The following is a 26,594-nucleotide window of genomic DNA, read 5'->3' as shown; positions in this document are numbered from 1 at the left end:
TACAGTACTGTGTACAGCGCCTGTGCATGCGCTTGAGTGTGGCCCCTTCCCACCGCCTCTCTGTACACACGATGGCTGCAAGCGCACAGAAAAGACGCAGGCAGGATGTGCTTGAAGCTCTGCTCAGTCTGTGGCCAGGATTAGCCAGGCTGGCCGTCACGCAGGGCCGGAGGGAACCACCCAAGGCGCGCCCCAAGCTCTCAGCTCTCCCTTTCCTTGCCAACTGCCCGTCAGCCCGGGCTCGCGGCGCTGCAATCCTCCCTCCCCTTTCACTTCCTCCCCCCCAACTCCACGCACACGCTCCACACACCCAAGCGCGCTCGCGCTCTGTTGTTTGTCCCAGGGAACCCGGGACCACGTGGCCTTGCCTGTGGCGTGCCCAAGGCCTGGCTCGCGCCCGGGCCGAGGTGGTTGGCTGGGACTTTGGTTGGCAGGCTGATTGGCGGGCGAGAGAGAGAGAAAGAAAGAGAGGCGAGAGGAAAGAAGAGCCCGTCGCTTGTCACTAGGCAGCAAGGCTCGCTGTTCCAAGGCGCGCGCACGCACGGGGTTGCCTGGAGACAGGGGCGCGCGGGAAGAGGAAGGGGAGGGGAAGGACAGGGAGGAGGAGGAGGGGGGGGATGTTACGTGGTGACGTTAATTCTATATGAGCGCGAGCGGCGGGAGCTCGGGTCTTTTTACCGCCAGCCGCGCGGCGCTTCTCCCTCGCTCCTGAGTCACTGCGAGACCCGGCCTCGCGCAGGTAGGTGTAAGCGGGGCGCGTGGGCTCGGAGGGTGGGGGCCGCCTGTTACAATAGGAGGCGGTTGGTAGCGGGGGAGGGAGGGGGAGCCTCTGCCCTGGCTTGGAGGGGATCTCGCGCTCTGCTCTGAGGCGGAGGGAGGGAGGGAGGGGGAGAAAATAGGGAGGGAGCAGAGGCGGCCCCCTTCTCCGGCGGCCCCTCGGCTGGCGGGGAACATTCCCCCACCGTGGCCGTCCTCGATGGGGCGCCGTGGGGGGCAGTACGTGCGGGGAAAGGCCCGCCCGTCTCCGCTTCTCCCTCGGGGCGAGGCTGCGGTCAAGCGGGCCGCCCCGGCTTGGCCTAGTCTGGCCGGCTGAGCCACAGGCGAGCACGTGGGGACGAGACGGGGCTCTGGCTGGGCGGCCTCCGCCTCCCCGCCCGCCCGCCCGCCCCGGGCATGTTGAGGAGAAAGGAGCCGCGGCGCTGTGGTGCCGATACGTAAATAAGCCTCGCGGCGACTGTGGCGGGTTGGGAGGGCGGAGGAGCGGGAGGGAAGCGGAGGGCCCGATGGGGAAGGGGAGGCACCGCGCCTGGGCAGGGCTTGGAGGGGGGGGGCGCTTGTGGCGGGAAGGTTGAGAGTCCCTCCACGCTTCCTTCTGTTCGGAGGAGAGGCGAGACCGGCCAGAGCAGCTCCGGGAGGGCTGGGTGCTGCTCGAGGAAAGGCTCCCCCCCCCCCCGGCGGAGCCTGGCCGGGTAGTAAACAACCGCTGGCCTCGGTTTCCCGCATTTTGTGTGCCCTTCTTGTCGCTTTTGGAGATTGAAAGCCCGCAGGGTGAGTGCGTGTGAATAAAAATGGGCGTTTTGCTCTTTTTGAGGTGTCAACTAAGTGTAATAAATAACCGGCCGTTTCTGGCTCGGGGGGTAGTTGTGCTGCCTTTAAATTATTCCAAACGTCCATTATTAGGTGTGGTTTTTTAAAGGTGCCACAAAACCCGAGGTTTTCTTTTTATATGGTTAGTTTACAGTCGCCTGGGTGGGTTGCACTGAAGACGAGGGCACGGGGAATGACGCTGGGCGGAGGCAGGGAGGCTTACGGTCTTGAAGGTACTGCCCACTGCCGCCTTGGTTTTCAACTGGCAGATGGATCATCGCACGTGGGTTGCGTCTGATTCAAGGTGGGTCTCTTCTTGAAGCGGTGGATTACGGGTACCGAGAGACGTGCCATGTAAAATATTAAAAGAAGAGTCCGTGTTGTGGGTTAGGTTAAAAGTGGGTCTGAAAAGGCAGCAAAAGACGGATTTGTCTCTGTAATGATAGGCTGGCTAAGTGGAAAAGCTTGTTGTGGAACGAAGACCTTCCAGACATGGCTGTTTTCTGTAGTCTTTGTTTAACATCCAGCAACAGCCTGTAGATGGTCAGATAAGTGCTGACAAGGCCTGACACTCTGCTGGAGTTGGTGGCTTTTCTTAAATTGTAAATACCAAGCAAATCAGGCTTTAAAATTGGCTTGGATTTCAAACAGTAGGTTTCAAGGTTCATATTTACCTTGAAGATCTCATTGAACAATGGATGTTGAGTTTTTCACAAACAGGGATTTTAAAGATCAAAAGTGACCCTTCTAGGCTCCATGTTGTGTGTCTGACCTAATATTAAATTTTGTGTATGGACGCTAATGTCAATTTTTGTGGCCTTAGTATATTTGCTACAGCAGTATAGGCAGTGTAAAAACATGCTATAGATTTGTTGGTAACCTCAAGCAAGTCACCAGTCTCTGCTTCAGTTACTCTTCTGTAAGTTGGGAATATTAAGGTGTTTGAGGGTGGATTCGCAGAATTGTAAAGCACTTTGTTCCCCATGTTATTCAGATATTCATAGCAGACAGTGATAAAACATTCAGAATAACAAAGTCTCAGTTTAACAGATTCCCATTGTGTGTGTTTTAATAGAGGTGTAAAACTGGAATTCTTTTAGCAGTTAATTAGGAGCAAGCCCTGGTGAACTTGGTGGGACTTACTTCTGAGTAGACATATATAGGATTGTGCTGTTAGTGAATGCATTGTGGCTTAATTCCACATAGGTGTGCATAGGATTAACCATGCTTGGCTTGCATATCTCATAAGGCTCAAAATTGGAAGGGGCATATAATTGATATTACTTACCACTGTGTAGTTCAAATAAGAATTGCAAAAGTGACCCTTCAGGTGTTCCTGTGATTCAGGATTTAATAAACTATGATTTAATAAAGTAAATAATAAACATTCACGTGAGGGGAGCTGAACAGGAGTTTTGGAGTTCTGCACAGACCTCCATTTTCTGTGTTCCCATGCATGTGTGCCATGAGGATGCAGGGCACTTGTGCATGGGGGGGGATCCCTGCATGTGCTTGTGGTCTGCTTTGAGGTTTCTATCTTACCTTGTCTCGGAAGGTTGCAAATGACACCGTGCATGTGCCTTTAAATGAATGACAGTCCTAGTACCTTAGTACAGTGACTTCACCAGACTCATAGCATCAACAGAAGTGATACTTAATGAAACTTGTGTATCAGGGTCAATGCATGGAAGTTAGACTGCATTTTGGAATTATAGTACAGGGATGTAATAATTTTATCCAACCCAGTAGAGAAAAAAAGAAGGGGAGGAGTTTGGATTTGATATCCCGCTTTATCACTACCCGAAGGTGTCTCAAAGCGGCTAACAATCTCCTTTCCCTTCCTCCCCCACAACAAACACTCTGTGAGGTGAGTGGGGCTGGGGCTTCAAAGAAGTGTGACTAGTCCAGGGTCACCCAGCAGCTGCATGTGGAGGAGCGGAGAGCGAACCTGGTTCATCAGATTATGAGTCTACCACTCTTAACCACTACACCACACTGGCTCTAGTGCATCCCTATCTACTATAAAACTGCTTAATATGGGTAAAAATTGTTGAAAGAAGGTGACACTAGGTAGACTAGTAGCAAACTAGTCAGAACTGGCCAAACACTGAGACCAAAATACAGCCACACCTGCTATGAAGGTGTTCTGCCTTTAGTTCATATGACTCTTCTATGTCCAAACACTTTTATTTGTTCTTTAGCAGTTCTTTTTTGTTGACAAAGTAATTCCAGGTCTCTTTTTACCATCTTGAAAGCAGCACTTTTTACACTTCGATGACTGGTGTATGTATTTCTGCTAGTCTTTTTAACATACTGGTAGCACAGTACAATGTCACAGCTTGTTCTATTCACCAGTAAGGTCTCCTGATACGAGTTTGTTTTCATAGTTCAATTAAGTATAAAATTATTTCCAATCCTTCTCTATTGATTATATTGGCAGGAATTCTATTTTTACGTTGTAAGGATTGTGTGAGCTGTGACCAAAATGTTTGGGGAAAGTCTCAGAAAACAAGTAAGGAGGGGGCACTTAGATGCCTTTGTCTTTCAGTTCCCTTGAATACCAAGAAGGGAATATAATGTATGAAAGTTGGAGGTGGAGGAATTAGGTGCATACTGCTCCTCAAGTTGTCCTTTGCCTTTGTCCACTTCTAGAGGCTACCCCCCTTTACATTGAAATGCCTGTTGGAACATTTAACCTACTGCATGTTGATTGAATGCATCTGAGAGGGTTCTAGTGTACTGTTCTTGAATATACTTTGTTACTTCTAAATGATTGGCAGCAGTCCCTTGTTCAGTTTGGAAGCTCTAGGAAATGCAGTGGACGCTCAAGTTGCGAACGTGATCCATGCGGGAGGCACGTCCGCAGCCCCGTGCATGTGCATGCACGGGTTGTGATTCAGTGCTTCTGCACATGTGCGACCGCCGAGACCTGGAAGTAACCCGTTCCAGTACTTCCAGGTTTTGGCGCGTCCGTAACCCCCCCAAAAAAAACACGCTACCTGAAGCGTCTGTAACCCGAGGTATGACTGTAGTTCTTAACAGAGGTAGCAAACATAGTTGTCAGATATATGGAGTGCAATTTGTAACATTCCCAGCTAGGATTGAACAACAGACTTGTTTGAATCCCACACTGAATCAGACTGATTTGTGCTGAATCAGGATAGGGTCAAGGCAGCTATAGAACATGTCAGGTAGACCCAAATTGATTTGTAGTGATATGTGCTGATCTAGAGCTCAAAACAGTCTCTCAAAACTCCATATAGACTGCCCCCAAAGTTGTGCAATTATTGCAACATCATATAAGGAGAACATCCAAGTCAGGTAGGAGCGGGAGAGGAGCAGGACATTGCTCATTAAGGGTCAGAATCTCATCCAGCATTGTCTCTTAGGAGTTCTGACTCTTAGTAGTAGTTTGGTGGCATTTATGTTCTTTTTCCTGCACAGTACTCTACCTATCCTTAGGCTTATTCGTTTTCCATTCTTTCTTGATCAATCCCAGTCCCATACCTACACAATAACAAAAACATATTTGTCTTTGTCTTAGCTACTTAAGCTGTGTCACACACCCCTCCCATTTGGACCCTAGTTTTTTAAGGTTAGGATTGCATTTTATTTACATCGGTATTCTGTTTTCTGTGTCTATTTGTGCTTTTGTGTTGGTAAGTCTTCAAAGTACATTGTGTGTAGTCGGTACACAAGGAGCACACATACAGTATAATAGCGCATACATCAGCATTTTAATTTTTTTTCAAAAAAGCAAACTTCAGAGATGGTTAGCACAAAACCCCTAGAGGTACTAGTCTTAAATTTGGCGGGGTTAATCTCCTTTTGAGAAGCTATTCTATCTCCAGATTTCATGCACCTAGGTAAAAAACAAAGTTATGGTCATTTTGATTTCCTGGTGCAAGTGAATTGGAATACAGTGGTACCTTGGGTTACGAACCGTCCTGCTTACGAATGCTTCGGGTTAAGAACTCTGCAAACTCGGAAGTAGGTGTTCCGGGTTGCGAACTTTGCCCCTGGATACGAACGTAATCCGCTTCCGGGGCCTATGTAGGCAATATGCGCCTTGGGTTAAGAATGGACTTCCGGAACGAATTAAGTTCGTAACCTGAGGTACCACTGTACAAGTTTTGGATTTTAGGTAGTGTAGTATATGAGCTGTGTATTCTATGGGGCATCCACTGAAATAATTTTCTGTGTGAGATACTGTCATCTTAAAGGGTGTAATGGCAGTAATAAAGTTTGGATCATTACTGATTTTTTTTTCTTAACAGGACCTGTTTGTTACATCATAGAAATATTAATTTTCAGGGTGTTTTATCTTTAGGTCTGCATACTATTTCTATTTCTCAATAATACACATTTTAGTTGCTCACAGTACTGATGGTTTTTATTTTCACTTTATTGATGTATTTTCTATTTACTAACTGGGAATATTAGTCTTGTTCATGCTAGGGTACAGCAGCATACAAATCTTATTTCTGGCATGTTGTAGTAATTTTCAGTATTTTTTTCATAAGTCTATCCAAATACTGTACTATTTTATACATAAACTAGATATGAATCTAGTAGCATCAGCATGCTTGTAAATTGACTTCTGCTCATTCAGGTGGGACTTACCCTTCCTTTTGGTCCCCTGCAGACCCAATGTGCCCCCAAAACCTGCTCTGGATGTTGGATGACCCTCAAGAGCTCATGGGAGGATAGTAGAGGACTGTAGAGGGAGACCATTTTAACATGTACATAAAATATTTGGGGAAAATTATTCCAAATATTTTAAAGTCTCTTTTAGGAAATACATTTTATCCCCCCACCCCCATGGTTTTAGAAACTAATATTTCTATACCATTTAATGTTTAGATGTGTTCTTTAGTACATTTCGGTTGACATACCATCTTAGCAAATTGCCCTGTCAAATATGTAGGTGTTTACTTTAAAAAAAGAAATTCATATGAAAAGAGTAGATAGAATTACATTTGAAGCAACTTTGGATCTGGGAATCCTTTGTGTTTAACCAAATATGCTGTCTTGCATTCATCTTCATTTTCATTTCTTAAGCTGCCTTTAGACTTCAAACCATAAGCTATATATAACAATACTTTTTCTCCCTTCTGCCCAAGAGCATCTCAGATAAGATTGCTTCAAAGCTAAAGAGGGAGGTACCATGCTTATGTTAATTATCATTTTCTAGCAGGTTGAAGCTAACAGCAATGACAAAGTATGAATGTTATTGTTTGAAATACATTAACTTCTGCAGATTGCTTTCTAAAGAATAAACTTGTACCAGGAATAGTTTTATAGAAGCCCATCCAACTACAATGTTTTCACTAAGTAAGACAGCTACCTGTCACAAACTTGAAATTTACTCCCCATCCACCCAAGAGTTCAAAGAGGAAAAGTCCAGTCCAGTTGAAAGCTGTGAGGAGAATTTCAAGGGAGGGGAGGGGGAAATCACTGTTATGTCTTCCTTTACCCCAAGTCTTTGCAGACTTGAGCATTGTGCAGATTGATTTTACCCCCTAGAAAAATCTAGCCATGGTTTTGCACTTTAAAAATCTTATGTATATGTCATGGTCTTTTTTTATATTAAAAAAGGACATCCTACATGCAATGAAATATGCAGGAAGTGACAGGGCTCGTGCCTAACCCAATTTTTTGTTAGCAAGTGTTCATATTCTGACATTTCAGGATGAAACGGGCTGTTCATTTGGCTGAGAACCTGCTTCTACTGTATTACATCTATTTTCACTTATTCCATTAATATAGAAGTGCTTTTGTAACTTAATTCCTCCTATCAATATTTTAGTTGTCCTCCAAGTTTAACGTAAGTATATTTAACTGTGCTTAAGAAATGAGAGTTTGAACTTAGGTTTGGTCTTTATAAGCAGCTGTTCTGATCATTATTGGTAAAGCCTGATGACACTACCAAGCAAGGCTTCAGAGTGAGCCCTGGCACTGTCAGCATGTCTTGCTACTTTGTGCCAGCAACTCTGGCAAGGCAGAAAACTGTTCTGGAATCTCTGTTGAAGGTCTCTTGAATATCACTGCTGCTTCTGTCCTAGTGCTGGGGTGAAAATACTTGATAGAAAATTCTGATAGAGAATTCCAATGAGAGATTAAATGACCTGCTCTGCAGTGCAGAAGGAATGAATGATGGAGAAACTGTAGTTCTGGAAGATTCGTGGATATTAGGGTTTTTGATGAGGGGCAGAATCATTTATTGAATACCACTGTTGAAAATTTGGTAAGGTCACATACTTGCGGATACATAAGTTTGTGAAGAATAAATGAGAACTTTCAATAATTTCCATATTCTTTTAACCCCCAGATGCAAGGTTCAGTTGTACATCATGAATCTACTCTTTCCCATCTCTTACTCTTCTTTTTTTATCCTTACATATTTTTATTTTTTAAAGAAAATGGAAGTTGCTGGTTGCAACTCATCTCTGGGATGCAATCACTGATCACATAGTGAAGACTCAGGCACTCTTGATAAATCCAATGCCATGCCACTGTTGCTTCTATATTTGCACTCCAACCATAAGAACAGTTACTCCTGTGCTCCAGGAGGCTCAGTTGAAGTTCTTCCATGGCCTTTGTTACTCCCATTTAAGATGCATCTGATGGCTTGGCTTGCAGACCATCTACTCAAGAGTGAAGAGCAGTGTTAAAAATTCACCAAGCTCATTTTGCACCTGGCCATCGGCCACTTGCAACCACGTGAAGATGCCTGGGCTGACTGACATCTTCACCATCTGGAAGCCCATGCCTAGAGTTCATTGGATCTGGACTGTTTTAATACACCTCTGCCACATCCTGTAGAATTCTATCAATTCTAATTTATCTGCACAGTTGGAATAAATTTCAGGAACCAAAATGCAACGTTAGTTAAATGTAGCTTACCTCCACCCCATTGCCCTGCTTATAGTTGTGAAGAATATCCCTACGTTATGAATGGTCTGTGTCACCATTCATTAAGGGGGAAAAAGGTTATTCTGGGCATTGGAGTCCTGAAGTCAGCAATGTGCTGGGAGATTGGAACTTTTCCTTTTATCAGTGTGTTGCTTGTCTGCAAGGTACTTTGAAGTCCAACTTCAGGACCTCAAAGCACCAAACATCAAATCACCTGACATAATTTTTGGCACCACTTATTTTGGTCAACAGACCCAGAATGTTTCCACACTTCTGCTGTAAGAAAGCATTTTATCAAGTTGTAGATGGAAATTGCTGACAGCCACTTCCTTAACAATACATTTTTCTTTTGCCAGCATAATCACAGGGATCCTGCAGTTATATCCATGCAGTTCACACCTGAATTTCTTAGAGTCACCATAATTTTTCTCATGCTGATAATGCACAATGCTGCAATTTATCCCCAAAATGTATATATCCTGAGATGTAAGAAGAAAGACGCTAAGATTATGAAATCAAAATAGTATTTACACACAGTATTTAAAGTTGTGCTTCCAGATAACATGAAATACTGCCATATAAAAGGTTTTGTATCATGCAGAAACTTTCAAATCTTGTATCTTCATGTGCTGAATCTTAGGCCTGTGACACTGGGTACAGGATTATTTCATATGAGTATGAAAGGATGTGACCAAATAGGTGATATGGGTGAGAGGGGTTTGTGAAAAAAAGGAAATGGACATCAGAGAAGGAATTGAAATGGGACATGCCTCACATAGCCAAAAACGACTGGAAATTGGAGACCTTAAAATAAATGGTGGCTGGTTGAGTGATCAGCCCTGGTAAGACCGCTGTGTTAAGTCTTCCATGCAGAAGCCTTTTAAGTGGTCTTCCATCTGATGGCTGCAGTGGAAGAATTTGCCTTAAATTGTACTGTCTCTTGACTGACAAATAGTCCTGTAATTCAGAATGTGCACAAACCTAGCAATTTTAAAACCTTTTGTATATGTTTTTGGGGTGGGAATACAAAGTTTAGACACATTGGACTTCAGTAGTGGTAATGTCATACAATCATTAGCTTTTTCAAGCAGTCTCCGACGTTAGTTGTAATGTTAGAATATGAAATGATTGACAGTATGACAAAACTTCAGACTGAATATCTCTTTCCCAAAGGCATTATAAAAGGGTCCTATCCTGTTTTATTATTTTATTGTTCTGTTTACTTTATTGTTTAAGCTGCAACTTAATGTAAAATAATGTTTTCTGTTCTTTTCTAGGGGTTTTCTGAGGTCTGGGAAAATGGCAGACATTGACAAGTAAGCATGCTAAATTTTGGCTAATGCGTTGTTCTATCTTTAAAAGGTTCTATTGTGTGAAATCTGCAGTTGTGTTCTTTCTTACAAGGGCAGATATAGTTAGTAGCAAACAATGTTCTAGGTCTCCCAGTTGTTAATATAAATTTGTAAATTTATAATCAATACTTTTTAATCTTAGACTTACGTAGTTCAGATAGACGTACATATCAGGTGCAAACTAGAGAACATTGCATGCCTTCAGTCCTGTCACACTGAGGAACAGGGTGTTTTCTCTTCAGTTAGGATAATAATGTTAAATCAGAAAGACAGTGTTGTCTTACCTCCTCCTGAAAATGTCAGTTACAGTTGCTTTTGATGCTAAAGGCAAGGTAGTGCAGAGTTGGGGAAAGATGCAAGTAGAAACATTTATGCAAGGAAGGTAGAACATCAATTAATTTTCAGTGTGTCTATGTAGAACATGGGTTGCAAGTTGTGAATACAAATTTTACTTCATCCCCTCCCTCAATAAAGTTAAAAAATCAAAACAGTCACCTTGGAGAAGTCTGATTCTAATAATCTTTTATCACTCTTGGAGGGTCTTATCAAACCTTTGTTCTGTTGCCCACCAGTTAAGCTGTGCTGTGGCTCTCAGTCCAGAAGTGTATTATTGTGGCTTATTATTAGGATGTGACCATTACAGAGTACAGTTATGCTCAATCTCCTGATGCCAAAGGGTTTGACAAGTTATATCCTTCCTTCTACTTGTGATGGATCTCTGGTGTAAATAATATCTTAAAATACTTTTCACTAGATTTTTCTTTTTGCAAAAGGTCACATATTTTATCTGCTTTACACTGCACCTAACACCTTCCAATAACATACATGCAATTGCAAACTATCCAAAGGTTCTCTATATAGCTGGAGTAACTGCATCTCTCCTCTTCCTCCAGTGATAATTGCTTTTTAAATCAAACTGGAGGGAAAGTTAGGATATTGCAGATGAAAAGAAATCATTGGCTATATCTGTCATGCACAGTGCCTCTTATGGATCATGAATATACACCTTAACAGTGTTTGTCTCTGATTATACTGGCTTTTTCCATGTTGCATGTGCTTTTGCAATAAGAGCCTTAAAAAGCTCACGTCCCTGCCAACTTAGAGATAACATATGAGATGTGCATTAGAGAAATGGTTTGAAAGACACTAGCTTCTGGGCATTTTCTGAACTTTAATATGCTAGATTAAATCTGAATTGGTAACTTGCTATATGTACTCTCATACTACATTTTTTGGGTTAAAGCGATTCAAATTCCTGTTTTGACTTGGAATTTAATAGCAAAGAACAGGCTGAGCTGGACCAGCAAGATATGGAAGATGTTGAAGAGGTAGAAGAGGAAGAAACTGGAGAGGATGCTAACAGTAAAGGTAAGGGGAAAATGAGCCCAGGCAAAGGTATTCTTCTGTAGGCATAATGGAAGAAGTGCTTTTCTTGGCTCAGTCTGATACCTGCTGGTTAAATATTCACCTTCAGCAGATCTTGCCATTCAGAGGAAAAACAAATTGATTGTTTAGTGCAATGCTTACCTTAAATGCTTTAGGCAAAATTGTCCTTGTATTAAAAGCTAGTGTGATTTTTTGTTTCCCATCTCATAATCTAGCTTTTCCTGTGCATGCTAACTTGGAGGCAAGTATTGCTGCCCAAGGTAGTGTGTATAGGATTGGTGTCTTTATAAACATAGATATTTAGCATTTAATTTTGCGACTCTTGAGGTGTGTGTTAGACCTTATGTATCCTAAATATATGTGCTACCTCTTGGTTACTTAACATGGGAGGTAGACATTTAAAAATAGTTATCCTTCTGCTATTATATTAGATCTGTTCAGGCAGGTTTCTTTTGACGCTTGACTTCTAGACAATAAGAAATGCAAAATCTTGACATTTTACGTTATATCATTTGGTAAAATCTGAATTGCAAGCAATGGGCTAAAATTTCATAATGGGGGAGTATAATAGTGTTTTTTAAAACTTCTTTTGTTTTGTTAAGCACGCCAGCTGACTGTACAAATGATGCAGAATCCTCAAATTCTTGCAGCCCTTCAGGAAAGACTTGACGGTCTGGTTGGAACACCTACAGGATATATAGAGAGGTAGAGTGTTCTGCAGTTACATATATTAATTCCTCTTTGTTTGTTCTTACCTCTTTAATAGATAAAATTGTTTGCATTATGTTAAATGGTCATTGTTCTGCAATATTAAGTACGGAAGTATGACCTACAAGTTAGAAATAGTGATGTTGGAAGGTAGTCTAAAATCAGGACATAACAATCTGCTTGAGAGAGTAATAATAATAATAATAATAATAATAATAATAATTTATTATTTGTACCCCGCCCATCTGGCTGGGTTTCCCCAGCCACTCTGGGCGGCTTCCAACAGAAATGAAAAATACACTAAAATGTCACATATTAAAAACTTCCCTGAACAGGGCTGCCTTCAGATGTCTTCTGAATGTCAGGTAGTTGTCCATCGCCTTGACATCCGGTGGGAGGGCATTCCACAGGGCGGGCGCCACCACCGAGAAGGCCCTCTGCCTGGTTCCCTGCAACTTGGCCTCTCGCAGGGAGGGAACCGCCAGAAGGCCCTCGGAGCTGGACCTCAGTGTCCGGGCAGAACGATGGGGGAGGAGACGCTCCTTCAGATATACTGGACCGAGGCCATTTAGGGCTTTAAAGGTCAGCACCAACACTTTGAATTGTGCTCGGAAACGTACTGGGAGCCAATGTAGGTCTTTCAAGACCGGTGTTATATGGTCTCGGCGGCCGCTCCCAGTCACCAGTCTAGCTGCCGCATTCTGGATTAGTTGTAGTTTCCGGGTCACCTTCAAAGGTAGCCCCACGTAGAGCGCATTGCAGTAGTCCAAGCGGGAGATAATAGTGACTGCTGCTTCAGAAAACTTAAGTAATTAAGGCTGCAGTTACACACACACGCACACACACACACACTGCTTGAGAATAAGTCTAACTGAACTCAGTTGGCCATGGAAACAATTGCACTTTTAGTATTGAAGATCAGAATGTGGTATGCACAAAACATATCTGTTTTGTGGGTGTTGTATGTTTGAGCAGTCTATACAGGTATTTCATTTTTGAGACATATACAGAGTTTGTTTCCTTTGAAATTTGCAGAGCATATGTGTGCTCTCCATATTGCACATTCTGCCCCTCTTGAGTAACTTCTGATTTATCTCAGGTTACACTGACTCCTTGTCAGTGTAATAAAATGTAATAAAATGATAAAATTTTCTTGGTATGCATTTCATAAGAGTGGGGATGAAAGATTGAAACCGATTGACCATACTGCTGAAAATTCGCAACTCATGTACTATTTCAGGCTTCAGGTATAAAAGTGAATGTTGTGCCAGTGTAATAGGCCCCAAGTCCACTGCTTTCCACACAATGGAGAGCCACAAGTTTTTGGTAGGTAGGTAGTACAAGTAGTAACAAGCCTCACAGCTGAGTGGGCAGTGATCTCCATCACTAGCATTTTGTGGGCTACTTCAGAAAAGTATTAATGTAGTACAACTACCTTCAGACCATCTGCAAGATTGAACTGATGGATGCTGGGTAGAATATACTGCTTTTAGGTTGGAAGAAGGAAACAAGTTTCAAATGATATGTCCTTTAGATAAATCCAAAATGTGAGAATTACTTTTAAAAAAGGAAAAAGCAGGTATGCATTTGAATAGAGCTTCAATAAAGTAAGTTTCTCACTTTTTGTGAAGACATCTGTACAAGTGTTGTCCCCAAGAAGCACCTGCATTCCCCCCCCCTTTCTTTTCCTTTTCCTTTTTACATGCAAATGTCTATAATGGTTCCCTGATAACTGTTTATCTGAATAAAAAATTAATGGGAAGCTGCAATTTTGACCACAGAATGAGGCATGTTTGGTTTGTTACCTCCAGGCTTTTTCTGTTCCAAAAAGCCTCTTAGGTGTCCCATCCTGAGGTGCCACATAAGCATTTTATTTCTATTCAAGCGTAGAAGTGGAATTCTGTAGGAAGGAAACAACTGGGCAATCAGTTTGGAGCAGAAATGGCAAGCAAGGAAAAGGTCAAGCACCCTAGAGCTGCTGCTCTGAATGAAAAAGTCCCCACACCATCTAATCGCTGGCCACAATTGATCTCACATCTGCTATGAACTTGCTTTCTTTTCTCTCGTAGCATGTTTAAGTAACCTGCAAGGTCCTTGATCCAAGATCAGCAAGTTCTTACTGAGTTTCATGCTGTGCTTTCACTGAGATACTATACCTTTTTGAGAGTTTTCAAAAAGCCAGCTCTTCATCACTTCAAGTACAGTAGCTCATCCCTAAAGCTTATATAGCATGTCAACTAAAGCATTTGAAGCAAAATAAATTAACAGGAGTACTGTGTTTGAGCTTTGTCTAATACTTGCACGTTTGCTTGATCTTAAAATGTTTTGTAGATGTCTTTTGCATTTCATACTTGATATCGCCTCTGAATATGAACTAGAAGGGCAGGTTTGGACTACTTATCTATAGAATATGCAATGTATTCCTTGCCTAAATTGATTCAAGAGAAGCTACTCTCTGTTACACAAACTGACAGATTGAGAATTGGGAGCCCTTATTTATTACTGTAAGTTTTACTCCTTTGTCAATTTTTAACTTGATCTAGTACACTGAAATATAGTCTCCCATATCAAGCTAAAGAAATACTGCTCAGCTATATCATTTCCTGTTTGTAAGTAGACAGCTACTGTCCCTTGGCCAGCTGATATAACTGGCTGGTGCCCCATAATCCCTGACCATTTACCATACTGGCTAGGACTGGTGATAGCTGTAGTCCAAGCATCTGAGGGCACAGTGTTAACTACCCTTAGGCTGGCCCAACTGCTACTCAGTTATTGAGGCACACACCTGTCAATCACCTGTTGGCATTAAGCCATCAGGTGACAGCATAAAATGAGCTCACTATCAGCGTTGATTAGCTTATTGGCACTGACAGTGAACCCCATTCGGTCCATTTACAGGCAGTGTTTGGATTCAAACCATGTCTGGAGACAGGACATTTCCCCCCACTGCAAACCTGTCTGTAAAGAGTCTGCAGAGGACAAATGCCACTTACCTTTGATTTGTAACAGTTTACTCATGCAAATAGGAGCTCTTGGTGGGTGTGCAAAAATGTAAAGGAGCAAGAAGTTCTCTGTCATTATTTGTTGGTCTCTGTTTTTTCAACCCAACATAAAGAAATTTTACTGAAGCCAAACAAAAACAGGTATCTCATTAAAAAATTGTGGGGAAACACAGCTTCTGCTTTTAATACTCTTTACAAATATTTAAATGTTTTTCTCTTGACCATAAACTAAAGGTAACAAATATTGTGACCTCCAGGTGTTGTTTGGCTGCAAATCATGTCTGGTGAAAGTTAAAGTCCAGCAAAATCTGGGTGCTCCCCCTCCCTAAACCCGTCCTATGACCAGCTGTGAGTTGCTGCTTTGGAATCCCTGTTGTAAAAAAGGCTCTTCAGTAGTTTAATTACTCCACAGTTCCTCAGAAGCAAAAATGATTGGTATTGGATTTCTGGAAAAAGAGTATCGCATACACATTTAGATAAAAAATACCCATCAATACAGTCCTATTTTTGTATGATTTAATATGGAGCGGTTATTAAGAACCTGATTTCTTGTTATGTAAAGCAGAATTGTTGTATTTTCCCCCCTTTTTGTGTGTGTTTACTAATTCCCCCTGTTTTTGTGATTGACCAGTATAGGCCATATTAGCCCAAACAGAGTAGGCAGCAAAGTTACCCAATTTTGAAAAAAGACACAGTAGAGTGTCCCATTGATTGCAGTGGTATTTTTTGGAGTGTTGCTGTACTTAAGAAGCATTCACTTGGGGCTCTCCCCCCACCCCCAAGGTTTCTGGAAGACTATTGCTTACCCCTTTGTTAAATAGCCTTCAGAGTAAACCTGGGTCTCGCTTCTGCAGCTTGTAAAATTGCTTTAGTAATGTGTTGCAATCTTTTTTTCTTTTCTGGTTTTGGTCGTGTTTCAGAACATTTTCTCATTACCAAAAATAGGATATAAATAACTGAAAGCAAAGATAATATTCAAACGCTAAGTTATATATGGTGATCAAATTTAGAAATAATTACTAGAATTTCAATTTCATAGACTTCTGAGCCAAATAATTGCCCATCTAAAATTATCCACCCATTGACCACCTTGTCTCAGTAAGAACTGAAGCCCTCTCCTGAATGTCTGGTGTTGGGGATCCAGGAAGGTGGGTAGTGTCCTGAATCTGAAAGAAGGCACATGTCCACTCACATTCATTACTGAAATGAAGTTATCTGAATGGGTTTCTGTAAGAGGTTGTAGTTTTGGCCTCAATATTGAAATATGCAACTTTCACACTATTTTTCAACTTGGTGTGAACAGATACAACAATATAAAATTAACCCTGAATTTTACTGACTTGCAGCTTTATTAGGTTTTGCTTGCAAATTCTACATGAAAGGTGTCACCATGCTATTTATTACAAAGCATACCTAATACTGACATAGCTTGTAATGTAAAGCAGTTGTGTGCTGGTGTATCAATCCTGGGGACCATGTAACACATTGTTTTTATCTAACTCTGACTACAGTAAACACTATATAAATAAATACTAGATAGAGCTTTGAATTTTGAGCTTCTGCTTACTAACTGTCCTTAAGTCCACCCAAGACTAACTTAAAATATGAAAAGGGGGGGGGGGGAGAAAAAAGTAGGTGTATAATGTTAATATTTTGAGTGAAATATCAGTGCAGGAACTTCTATCACTATTGTTGCATATGTGTGTGTGTGCATGTACGTATAGATGTTCTTTTTAAACAAGTCTCATCTATTCAAGAAATGACAAGTTTTGTCCTAAGCATTGGTGCTGCAGGGTTTAAGCAATTGGCTATTGGACACGCTTGGTGAGACAGCAGTATTGGGGAAGTTAAGGAACTTACCATGCTGTACTTCTCCCGTGTCTTCTGCTTGTATATGACGAGGTGCCAGAGGCATGCTTAAGTCTTGACTGGTGATCTTTGGAAAGTTGACATGTGCAGAGCATACCTGAAATTGCTTAATCAGTGTAAGGCTAGGGGGCATGATGAATCGGGTAAAGGTGGCCCAGGCTGGACTCCATCCAGGATACGTCAGTATCTGGGATTGACCCTGTTAAATTGCTAACCTTGTCAAGAATTAAAATTACCAGCTCAGAATACTGTATCAATCTTTGTAGCAGAATACTGTATCAATCAATCTTCGTTGTCTGTGCCTAGTTGTTGCAAGAATAATACACTTTTACTTCAGTATGTGCTTAATTATTAAAGAAAACAATGGGTTCTTAGAATCCAGAGAATTCCAAAATTCTCTCAATGTTCAGCACTCGGCCGAATCCTTTATCCTAAAATCAGCTGACCTGAGCAGCATTTTTAATGTGTTTACTCAACTTTTCAGTTGTTAGTGTCATGTCACTTTAACTTTTGAACTGCATGGAGTGCACCTAATATACTACTTGCAAAGAAGTCACAGATAGTTGTTTAATCTGTCTTTTCAGGTGCTAAATTAAGTTATTTAAAAAGTTAGTTTCTAAAACATATATACACCTTGAATTCTGAAATTTCAGTTGATAATTGATATTAAGAATTGTGTTCAAATTGAACAATATTTTCCACAAAGAAATATGGTCTAAAACACTTAAGGGAGGGGCGATTATGGGGTTTATCTTGTTCTGCATGTAGGTGATTCAGAATTGATATTGTATATGTTAATATCCATAAAACCTTCAAAAATAAAAATCACTCTTGTGTTAATATCACAATTTTGCTCTGCTGTTGCTCTTGGAAATAAAAGTTAACAGCATAATCCAACCTTTTAAAGGAAACTTTATTAGGAGAATGAATCCACATGATTGTCATTGATGTAACAATGCAGTATTATTTTCCTCCCTCAGCTTGCCTAAAGTAGTTAAGAGACGTGTAAATGCACTCAAGAATCTTCAAGTTAAATGTGCACAGATAGAAGCAAAGTTCTATGAAGAAGTTCATGAATTGGAAAGGAAATATGCTGCTCTTTATCAGCCCTTGTTTGACAAGGTAATCTTTATACTTTTACCTCTAGGGATGAGAGTTTAATTCTGCAGAGTCAAATGGGACCAAATTCCCACTGGTTCAGTAATTCTGTAACCTTTTATTTGCAAAAAATAATAATACTTGTTTGCTGCTTTTGTTGGGTATTGGATCAAACTAAATTCTGGTAACCTGAATAAACAAGCACTTTACTCTTCCAGAGGAGTGAAATCATCAATGCAGTTTATGAACCTACTGAAGAAGAATGTGAATGGAAAACAGATGTTGAAGAAGAAATTTCAGTGAGTACTTAAATATGATTGTGGGTGGGATTAATTGTGTATTCGTGCTTTACAAGTTTGAAGTACTGTAGACTTATTCTAGTAGTAAATGCAGACAAATCATTCAATTTATAACTCTGAAAATTGTTTGCCCGCTTGATGGTTAGTAAACATTTTGATTGGGTTGATGTTGTTTTGTATTGGATTGATATAGCAGCCCACCAATAAACATTTCCTGTGTGTCTTACAACAATTAAACACAGTGACCCCGTTCTCATGTGGCTCCAAGATAAGACATGGCTTAGTGCAAACATGTGGATTTCCAAAGAGCAGATTGCAGCTGCTGCACTCTTCCCTGGTCCTCCTGCTGCCAAGAGGTCTGAAACACTTAATGTGCTATGTGAACCAGGATTCATGGTTTGCCTCCTCCAGAGAAACCATATGCTTGTAACCAAATTTTGTTTGGGGGTTTATAACTCATGGTTTGTCTGGGATGAGACAAACAAAGAGCCTCGGTTCAGACAGCACATTGTACCATGGTTTACCTCACACCAGTACAGTAGTAGAAGGACCAGTGGAGAGCGCATTCACACTAAGCCATGATTAGGCTTACTATTATATGCATACTGAACCAATATATAAAGTAATTTAAACAAGACAGCCAAAACTCTTCCTGTACAGATGCAGCATAAAACATTTTACAACTCATATTAAAAAGAGTTAAAATGTTCTGATATCCTATGTGTGCCTTGAGAGGTTCTGTGTAGCTTTAAATAGTAAGAGGCCTGTCTTACATAAATATTGGAGTATACAGCCACTAAGCTGATAGTATTTGACTGAAGGTTTTTTTCCTGTTTGTTGTGGTTACTAGTATAACACTAGATTTCTTGGTTAGTGTGCAGCACTCAAATTTTAGAAAGAGTAACTTCTTAATTTTAACAAGGAGGAAATGAAAGAGAAAGCCAAGCTTGAAGAAGAGAAAAAAGATGAAGAAAAAGATGACCCTAAAGGAATTCCTGAATTTTGGCTGACTGTGTTCAAGAATGTTGACTTACTCAGTGATATGGTTCAGGTAAAAGAATGACTTAATTTCTTGCAATTTTGCTCATAAGTTAAGGGTTGCATCCACTGCTTTCTGCTTAGAGTAGACCCATTGAAAATTATGGGCGTGACTTTCCCAGGTTCACTGATTTAAGTGGGTCCACTTAGAGTAGAATTTAGTTCCAGACTCTAAGGAGCCTGGTTTTTTTCTGGAATTCAGCTTTAGTTTCTAGTAATCCAGTAATCCATTTTTTTGAGAAACATTCAGAAAGAATAGATAATTTGTCTTTATGAACTCAAAATTCTACACCATAAGAACATAACATAGTTGTCTTAGATCAATCTACAGTCGAATCTCGTCCAATATTTTGTTCCTAAGTGTTTCAGCAGTGCCTTTTGGGAAACCCATAAGTTAGGGGTGAAGGGTGCAGCCATTTAAAATTGGTCCCTGGTATCTCATATTTGGTGGCATACTGCCTCAGAACATGGATGACCCAGTTAATTTAATGGACATCAAGTGCTAATCTAAAAGCTTTTTAAATTAGTGGTCCTGGTTACATGCTGTGGCAGTGAATTCTTCTTAAGTTTCTGAACTTTCTACCACCTATGTTGAATGTTATTCAGCTGTCATTGCTCTCACATGAGTCTACATTAGAAGCTGTCATAAGGGCTAAAAGTAACATGTCATACAACAAAAACTCTGATTCTTGAGAAGCTGGATACCTCACTCAATATCACATTCCACATTTGCATCAAATTGCAAAGTACATACAGCCCTGGGCATGTGGTATGCTTTTTCATTTCTCAGAAGCTTGTGTTTTATGAGAGTACTTGTTCGATGGTTGCCACTACCTGGAGAACTAGCTTTGATTGAAATATGGATTTATGAATCAAATGCTCACCCCAAATTATTTGTATTTGCTTCCTTTTGCTATGTTACACTGCTTTTTCTTCTTGTAGCTACATGATAATTGTCATGTTTTTTGTAGGAACATGATGAACCAATTCTGAAACACTTGAAAGATATTAAAGTGAAGTTTTCAGAGGCTGGACAGCCTATGGTAAGTTCTTGATGAGAGTGCATTGAATATTGAGATACATAAATTATGCTTCTGTTCAGTACCGTTAGTAATCAACTGCAACACTTGAAAATTTTGCAATCTATTCTACGCTTGTAGGAGTCATAAACTTTATGGTCCACATGACTTGTTAGCTGAAAATAAGGGTTGAGTTACATATGTAGGATTTTGATACTTAATCATGTAAAGACTTATCTCTGATTTGCAGCTGAATGTGTGGACTGGCTCCATTTGAAAATGATACATTATGAATATGGATATGTGAAGATTCCATAAGAACTTTATAAAGATTTGTGTTTTCAGTTGGGTATTGCTAAATGAGAGCTTTACTGAAAATGGGATCCCACCAGTATAAGTTCTCTGAAAAAAATGGGAAACACAAATGAATGCCATACAGAAAATGAAATGTACATTTACGTGTTTGTTTTGCAAAATTGAAGTATAACAGTTTTGTTATACTTTTGAAGTATAACAAAACCTTGGGTAGACCTGCTTTCCCCAACTTGATACCCTCCTGATGTTTTAGACTCTAACCCAGCCAACTCCCTGCTGGCCGAGACTGATGGAAGTTAGAGTTGGAAGGAACCCTGAAAATTCTCTAGTCCAGCCCCCTGTAGTTCAGGAATATGTAGCCGTCCCTTACGGGGACTGAACCTGCAACCTTGGCATTATCAGCACCACACTCTGACCAACTGAGCCATTCAGCTGATGTGTCCAAAAGATCTGGAGGACATTGAAGGTGTAGAAGGCTGCTCTATCCAATGTATCCATTTCAGCAAGAAATAGAACTTAAGCAGCACTGTTTGCTGCTTCATTTTACTAAAGTAATTCCATTGTTTTGACATATTGGATAGCTGACCTGCGGTGCTTAATGATGCATCATTCACTTCTTTCTAACACAGTCTTTCTATATTTTTTAAAAAGACTTTCACATTAGAGTTCCACTTTGAACCCAATGAATATTTCACAAATGACGTGGTGACAAAAACATACAGAATGAGGTCAGAACCTGATGATTCTGATCCTTTCTCCTTCGATGGACCAGAAATTATGGGTTGCACAGGGTAAGTGTGATGTTCTCTTAAAATAAGTGGTTGAAAGTCTTCCATAACACGAGACTGGCCTAGTTTGCATGTAATTCTAAGCCAAACTCTTTGCAGGCTCCTCAAAAGGAGGTAGCAGCCCAGTCATTTTGCTACTATGCTGAGCCAAGCTGTGGTTTTGCTTAGCATCCTGTTCAAATTCACATTCATAGTTTAGCTCTCTCCAGGCAAACCAAGAGCTATAACCAAAGTTTACCTGCTTGGTTTACCGGCACGTCTGCAAATGAGGACAAAATCTGTAATATATTGTAAGAATATATACAAGTAAACTATGACAATCCAGTAAATTAAAAAAGTGAGGCAAAGAAAAACAAAGAGTAACATAAATTCCACTAATAGCAGCTGCTATTAAGTTCTCAAGTAAAAGAAGAGTTTTTTTAGCTGTCAACCTAAAGCCTAGCAAGTAGGTGCCTGACAAATAAACAAGAGTTTTAATAGGCAATATTCTATCACATGAAAAGAACTTTCACTTGCCCCTGAAGGTGGGGGCACCCAAACCAGGGCCTCTGTTGAAGTCAGTATGGGTGTTTATGAATGTGTGCCTGCTTACTTCACAATGTAAATTTGCTTTAGTACAATAGATCATATTTCAATGGACACAAAATGTTTTAACTTCTGAGTGATATACCCCTTACTCTAAAGAGAGAGAGATAAGATAGATATAAATTATATGTGCATGCTCTACACCCAGCAATCGCAGTGCAGAAAATTACAAACCATTTAAATTCATAGATATTTCCTGACTCTTACTCATGACCAAAGTCCAGCCCATATTTAAGGCATTGCAATATTCACTATTACATTTTAATTAGCAATTTTATCTCTCCTAACCTCTAGGAACATTAATGCCTTGCCTATATGCTGAATTCCTTGTGTAATATGCATGCTGGAAAGGTTGCTGGGGTTTAGCTTGAGATTGCTCACTTTTTGATTTAGGACCTTGTGCATTGCTTTGAAGTCAGGTTCTTCTGATCCTGGTATTTGAACCAGAGTTATGAACCTAGTTTCTGGTAGTTGAATGGTGCTTGTTATCCTGCCTGTGGACGATCATCACGAGTGCCTAGATACTAATCCAGCCAGCTTTGACATGCCAACCTAAAGACAAAACTAACTTGTATTGCAACATGTTCAAAGGAAGTTACTTAAAAACATCTGTATGTTCAAAGATGGTTACTTAAAAACATCCAGACCTTCTCTGCATAGGCAGAAGAATTCCCCCCCACCCCCAGCATGTTCAGCATTACTTGAAGTAAATAGTGGCAGAGTTCCAAAGTGATGGTAACACCTTTGATACTACAGTGCTGCCTACAATACACTTGAGAGGCTTTATGGAGAAGATTCAAATAGGGGGTTTAAGGGCAAGGGGTCAGGACAGCCTATTGGAGAACTGAATGTCCTGGAACAAGAGAGACCCTGTAGCCTTTCAGCTTAGATGTATTGCCGGTGGGTTATGTGTTGAAATACTGTATGATGAGAGAACTCATTTTCAAACCACGTATTTTGCGGTTTTATGACCCCTCCCCCTGTGAACCGCCCTGAGACCTGCAGGTATAGGGTGGTATATAAATTCAATAAATATTGATACTGTTAAGAGGGAAAGAAAAATGTAATTGATTCATTTAATTCAGGTGTTACTTTCTTCCTCATACTAGACAGCTCTGGGAAAAATAGCATAAGAACAGGCCTGACACTGGTTGTTATTCATAGGATTGAATTGGACTCCTGCCCCACAAGTACTTAACTGCCAGTGTTCTAAACCACCTGAAATACTTATATAAGGATACCCTTGATTTATTAATTTAATTTTCTCATAGGTGCCAAATAGATTGGAAAAAGGGAAAAAATGTTACTTTGAAAACTATCAAAAAGAAACAGAAGCACAAGGGGCGTGGAACAGTTAGAACAGTGACAAAAACAGTTTCCAACGATTCTTTCTTCAATTTTTTCAGTCCTCCTGAAGGTAAATGATTTCTGGTGTTGTTTTTTTATTACAGTAAAATCTGAATATTGTGGATTTTTAAATATAAGTATAATCCTATATCTTACTACTTTTCCTTTGCAGTTCCTGAAAGTGGAGACTTGGTAAGTCCCTCTAGCTTAATTTTCTAAGAAATATAACTTGGATAATATTTAAGATAGAAGCAGTAGCAAGAGATAAATTTTAGGCTTCTTTAAGATAATTTGAAGTGATTTAAGCAATATTTCAAGTTTTCAGACCCAAATTAAATGTGTTATTTTTGGTGACTGAAATTGAGAATTCAGCACTCAGTTGGGGCACAAATAAATATTATTATTTTTTGAGATAATGAATTAAATTTGCAATCTGTTATAAATAATTGGGGAGAATATGGCTTTAGACAAATTTTGTGTCATAGAATGGTATCATTTTTTCCCCTAAATGCAAAGTCATAGAGCTTTGAATTCATATTACCTGTGCAGGATGATGATGCTGAAGCAATTCTGGCAGCTGATTTTGAAATTGGTCACTTTCTACGGGAGCGCATAGTTCCACGATCAGTATTGTATTTCACAGGAGAAGCCATTGAGGATGACGATGATGATGTAAGTGGTGCTTGTTTTCAGCTGTGCCAAAATTACCTTGAACAGTAGCTGTACCCCAGGGCTTAAATGGAGCTATAACTTACCACACAGGCTTCATTAATTATAATAGAATTAGACATAGATGAAAGTGCATGTTATGTTACGGCGCTAGATTGTACGGTTACCCATAGGGCTGAATTTCAGGTTGGTGCTTTATGTTCTTCATGCAAGAGCTTGTTTTTAGAACACATAAAGTACGAATTGGGATACAATCAGAATGAGTCCCCCCCCTAAGCAGGCACAACAATTAGATGTCAAAGCAATTTGGGTTTAGATTGCAGATTTCATTTTCATGCTAAGGTTTAAGTGTATGTAGAATTGTGCGATTAATTGGGTTTTTGCTAAAAGTTCCCATGCTTTTGCAAAGTGCTCCTGTGCGATGTAAATTAACATTGTATGTCTGGAAATACCTGCAACTCAAAAGCTCTAATTTGCAGAGTAATGTCCTTAAAGCTATTGTACTACTGTCCTCTTACCTTAATTTTTGTCTCCCTCCTTCTCCCCCCAGTATGACGAAGAGGGTGAGGAGGCCGATGATGAGGTGAGTTCCATGGTGGCTTAACTGGTTTCAGTAGTTAAAAGGTGCTTACAAATCCTGGAATGTCAGACTCTCAGCTTTGCTCTTTATGACACCAAGTGCTCATTCAATGTATGTCCTGTATATTTCAGGAAGGGGAAGAAGAAGCGGATGAGGAAAATGATCCAGATTATGACCCCAAGGTAAGTAATTGATGCATATGATCTTTGTAAATCATTTTCCTCCAATAAAGTTATCAAAGTCCTGTAGCACAGCTGTGGTCTTCACACTGATGTTGTTGTGTTTTTTCTTCAACAGAAGGATCAAAACCCAGCAGAATGCAAGCAGCAGTGAAACAGTGTGTATGTGGCCTTGAGGATTATCTGCACTGTAATAGCCTAAATACAACTATTAGTTACTTACAGCCTTATGTTTTGTATCTTGGTAGAATTAAGTAAACAATTTGTTAAAACAAACTGACAGAACCAGTTTAAAATGTAGGTTCCTTGTACCTAGCATTTTAATAGTACTTTTCTGCCAAAATGTAGAATGCAGTAAATCCCTAAAGCATGAATAGTTAATTCATTGCTATATATAGTTTGGTTCTTGTGAAGTCTGTTGTCATGTAGCTATTAGACTGCAGCTGTGAAGATACCAGAACTGTTGATGGAGACCAATCTTTGCCTCCTTTCCTGAAGAACCAACCAAATCTGTCAATTTCCATCAAGACCACATTGGACGTTCATAACTGTCTGCTTGTTTATGCTCTAGGTTTTTGTATTTTGTGATGGTGACCTTCAGAAAAAAAAAACTAGAGACATCATATTAAGGTTGTTTACCACTGGGGTGTGAATAAACCTAGTATTTTCAGAAATTAGTTGTGTGCCTGTGTACATTTAAAAAAAAAATCTTACATCACTGTAGGGTGTTTTTGCTGAACAGGACCAGCCTCTGAGGGTTATGTGCACAAGCACCATTGAAATGCCTTCAGGGTTGTACTCCTGCACAAGTTTGTTTCAGTAGGCTTGCATAAACTATCTCAAAGGACTTTTTCACTACAACTGTAGCACTTTCCTGCCTAGAAACTTTGAAGATCCAGTAATAATATAACTTTTTAACTGCCTTATCCCCTTAAAAGTGGGACAGGCGAACCTCTGACCATCCATATGTTTTTGGACTCCTAACCAGCATGATCAGTGGTCAAGAATGATGGGAATCGTAGTTGAACATCTGGAAGGCTATAGGTTCCCCATTCCTGGTTTGTTCAAATAAGGTTATAGGATTAGGTACTTCTCTGACATGTTTCACAGAGGGTAGGCATCTTCAATTACTCCTTTAACATGGTCTTGACTTGTAGCTGAATTGAGATTCATCCTATCTAAATCTCCAGTGTGCTCCAGACAACAAAAAAGAATAAATTTTGTACGTCCAGTTTTGAGTTAAGCTGCTGATTATCTGACAAACTTCTCATCCACCTGGAAGGTTGGCCAATTTAGGTATGCCATTTGCTTTTTCCTTCACTACTTCCTTATATTCCATCTGGATATGCGTTGGGGAGAAGTAAACTTATCATACTCAAAGAAATAAACATTCAGTCAGCTCGAAACTTTCCCAACTTTACAATCTGTCCAGGACTACTACTTTTTTTAGAAGTAGTGTGTCAAAACTATTCAGACTCAGGATAATTGGGCAAACTCAGAGATGCAGAGTTTTGGTGAATGCTCTGAGGCTATTGATGCCCTACTTTCTATTGTAATTCTAGTGCCACCTGAAAAGATGCTTCTGAAAGATGGAAAAACCCTTTTGCCTGGCACCTGATACACTATGAGGAACCACAGTCAGGAGAAACTGAATATGAGTCCTAAGCCTTACAACATAATTCTTTCAGCAAAACAAGGATATATTTAGGCAGGGCCAGCCCACCTATGAGGCAAGATGAAGCAACTGCTTCAGGCAGCAGGGTCCACAGGGGCAGCAGATCCTGATATTAAACTTTCTCTCCCCCCCCCAACTTCCTGATGTAGATCTTTACGCACCCCTTCTTCCCTGGCAGGGAGG

The 26,594-nt window shown here is 40.4% G+C and overlaps 1 protein-coding gene across 3 annotated transcripts; it reads left to right on the top strand.

Annotated features, from left to right (window-relative positions):
• Positions 1-613: 613 nt before the first annotated feature.
• Positions 614-25,410, top strand: NAP1L1 (nucleosome assembly protein 1 like 1). 3 transcript variants are annotated; one of them, XM_081928091.1, is made up of 15 exons: positions 614-739; positions 9,780-9,818; positions 11,134-11,222; positions 11,891-11,945; positions 17,800-17,941; positions 18,136-18,216; positions 19,139-19,267; positions 20,226-20,297; positions 21,240-21,379; positions 23,233-23,378; positions 23,481-23,500; positions 23,858-23,980; positions 24,528-24,560; positions 24,689-24,739; positions 24,855-25,410. In XM_081928091.1, the coding sequence occupies exons 2-15, from the start codon at positions 9,802-9,804 to the stop codon at positions 24,888-24,890; spliced, it is 1,134 nt and encodes a 377-aa protein (XP_081784217.1). In that variant the 5' UTR covers positions 614-739; positions 9,780-9,801; the 3' UTR covers positions 24,891-25,410. The 3 variants fall into 3 exon arrangements, with proteins under 3 accessions (XP_081784217.1, XP_081784216.1, XP_081784215.1); XM_081928090.1 differs by lacking the exon at positions 614-739 and having other exon boundaries at positions 11,843-11,945; positions 19,142-19,267; XM_081928089.1 differs by lacking the exon at positions 614-739 and having other exon boundaries at positions 11,843-11,945.
• Positions 25,411-26,594: the final 1,184 nt, after the last annotated feature.

The sequence above is a fragment of the Podarcis melisellensis genome, assembly GCF_964234715.1.
Source record: "Podarcis melisellensis genome assembly, chromosome: 10".
NCBI lineage: Eukaryota > Metazoa > Chordata > Lepidosauria > Squamata > Lacertidae > Podarcis > Podarcis melisellensis.
This window is presented reverse-complemented; position numbering and strand designations above follow the sequence as displayed.

Bases quoted from the DNA above. Each gene is read 5' to 3' on its own strand.
- NAP1L1 (XM_081928089.1), top strand. The intron at 18,217-19,138 runs GTGAGTACTTAA...AATTTTAACAAG, and splicing joins ATGTTGAAGAAGAAATTTCA to GAGGAAATGAAAGAGAAAGC. The intron at 23,379-23,480 runs GTAAATGATTTC...TTTCCTTTGCAG, and splicing joins TTTTTTCAGTCCTCCTGAAG to TTCCTGAAAGTGGAGACTTG.